Raw genomic sequence first — 2423 nt, forward strand, 5'->3', positions numbered from 1 at the left:
CAGATTGTGCCTCCCCAGGGAACCAGTTAGTTGAGATAAGACCAGAGTTCTATGGCTGTAAGAGCCAATAGCAGGTGTACTGGGCTCCCAGGCCCGAGGGGAGGGCGAAGATGAAGCCAGGTGGGGTCAACAGGAAGAGACCCAGGGAGGGTGAGGCGGGGTCCTAGGGGAATTAGCCTCGGGCAGGAGGGACACCTGTTCCTCTGAATCTAGGAAAACAAGGGCTATTGAAGAAGCGGGAGGGTTTTTGGCAGAGTAAAGGGAAGAAGAGCAGCAGGAAGCAGGACTTCACGGAGGTGAGAGCAGCGCTATTAATGAAGGTTCTCCTCCAGCCCTCACAATTTAGGGCCGTGGATCAGAAAATTTAATTCCAGAATTCTGGAGACAGATATGGGGTTTAGAAACTTAAAAAAAAAACTACTATCATCATGATTTCATTTTAAATAGAGGGATGGCATTTAACACACCAAAGAAGGTAGAATGGACATAATCTCAGAATAGATCTCCTCGGCTTTATGACCAACTCATTCCGTTGTCCTCATTTTTCTCATTTCGCCAAGGAGGATGACTCCTTCCTCCAGGACGAGTGCGTGGGGAGCGAAGCTCCAAACCGCCCCCGCCGCCAGCAGCTCCATCCCCGCAGGGCGGGCGCGGAGCCTGGCAACGCGGCGGGCGCCGGTACCTCTCCCCGCCGCTCCTGCGCCCCGCCGCCGGCCTCGGGCTGCACCCCGCCCCGCGGAGCAGGCAGCGACTCGCGGGTCCCGGGCAGCGAGCGGGCCACTCCGCCGGGGCCAGCCTTCGTCCCCTCGTGGGCCAGCGGGGAGCAGACCCGGGCGGCGGCAGTGCGGGGCGGGCACATCCTGGAGCCGAGGGGCGCCCCCCCTCGCCCCACCCTGCCAGGGCCCAGCCCGGCCCCGCCCCACCCGCAGCCCCCTTCGCACCCCGTCAAGCGGTTCCAGCGCGGACCGACCGGGCGGGGCAGTCGGGTGGGAGTGGGGTTGGGTGGGGGTACAGGTGACAGCTCGCCGGGCCGGGCGAAGCGTGCCTCCTCCGACAGCTCTGCCCCGTAGGTGTGAGGACACCCTCGCTGCAGCCCCGGCTCGGATATCCGAGGCTGTAGGTCCCAGCTGCCTGGGGGTCCGGGTGCCTGAGTCCACCGTGGGGGTCTGGGCGCTCACGCCCGCTCTCGCCCCCGGAGGCCCGCTTCTCTCGCAGGAGAGCGAGAGCCAGCGGGCGCCCACGCAGGGCCACCTGGAGAGGCCCGGCAGAGCCCATCCTCCGGCGCGCGCCCTACCTGTCGTAGCTCCAGCGGCTGTAGGACAGGGTCCGGTGGCTGCTGACTCCCTCCATCGCCGCCTCCCGGCTCCGCTCCGGGCTCCGAGGGCGGCGGCAGCGGCTGCGCTGGGCTCCTAGCTCGCTCGCTGGCTTGCCGCGGGCCCGGCCGGGGCGCGGGCGGAGGACTGTACCATTCGCCCCCCCGGGGGTTGACCCCCCCCTCCGGCTCTGCCAATGGCGGGGACACGCGGGCTGCGGGGACCGGGCCCACGGGGCCCCCTCCCCCGCGCTCGGGTCCCGCGGGGGCGCGGCTGCAGCAGCCTGAACTGCTTATTTATTTATTTCCGATGTGTGCTCCACGTCGCCATGACAACTGCTCCATCTTTTCCGGCGTCACTAGGGCACCGCTGCTTTCAAACCTTCCCGGGACAGGGACTGCTAAGAGGCTGCTCCTTCCCCTGCTGGCCTGCGAGTCCCGGACACGCTTTCCCTACGCGGGCTCCTTCTGCAGAGCTGCCCTCTCCTTTCCAGAGTGGGAGTCTTCATCCGTTCGCCCCTCCGACCTTCCACCAAGTTCCCCCCCCCTCCTCAGGAATGGGAATACCGATCCCCCTAACTTCCTAGGTTCCCTCCGTCTCCCCACCCCTCCTTCCCCAGTGTGGCTCCCTACTTACTAGGAATGGAAATCCACTCCTTCCTCCCTCTTCCCCCACTGGATTCCCTCGGCTCTGCTATCTGGCATACTGTAGCTCTCTTGGGCTCCAAAAACCAAGCTCTGTAAACACCCCCATTTCTAGGCCATCTCGTTCTGTTTATGTCCCTTTGTGCTTTTCCGTCATTACTACTAAAAATCCTTTGGGAAGAAATCCAGCTGTCTTGGCTCAAGCAGGGAACAGTGTCTTTGTCTATACCTGGCTGACAGTGACCCAGGGAAAGCTATGGCGAGAGGGGGCCCCCCTGGTAGGGAGAGCAGGCTGGCATCTTCCTGTCTGCCCAGCCCCTTTCCTCCCCTTCCCCCACCTGGGGCTGCCCGCTTGGGGATTTACAGGTATAATCTTCTTGCAGAGGTCACAGAAGCCTAAGAAGGACCTTCCAGTGCAGCTGTTGTGGCGAGGCTGGCTAACTTTAAGCCAGGGTCAGGGTCAGCG

At 63.3% G+C, this 2423-nt stretch overlaps 1 protein-coding gene across 1 annotated transcript in view; it reads right to left on the reverse strand.

Annotated features, from left to right (window-relative positions):
* Positions 1–1402, reverse strand: part of TUB (tubby bipartite transcription factor) — an 87229-nt gene extending 85827 nt beyond the window's left edge. Inside the window, exon 1 of the mRNA XM_012654360.1 lies at positions 1295–1402. Within this exon, the coding sequence (XP_012509814.1) occupies positions 1295–1350 (56 nt within the window). The 5' untranslated portion in view covers positions 1351–1402. The remainder of the gene's footprint in view (positions 1–1294) is intronic.
* Positions 1403–2423: the final 1021 nt, after the last annotated feature.

This window comes from Propithecus coquereli, unplaced genomic scaffold (assembly GCF_000956105.1).
Source record: "Propithecus coquereli isolate 6110/MARCELLA unplaced genomic scaffold, Pcoq_1.0 Scaffold44, whole genome shotgun sequence".
In the NCBI taxonomy this organism is placed as follows: Eukaryota; Metazoa; Chordata; class Mammalia; order Primates; family Indriidae; genus Propithecus; species Propithecus coquereli.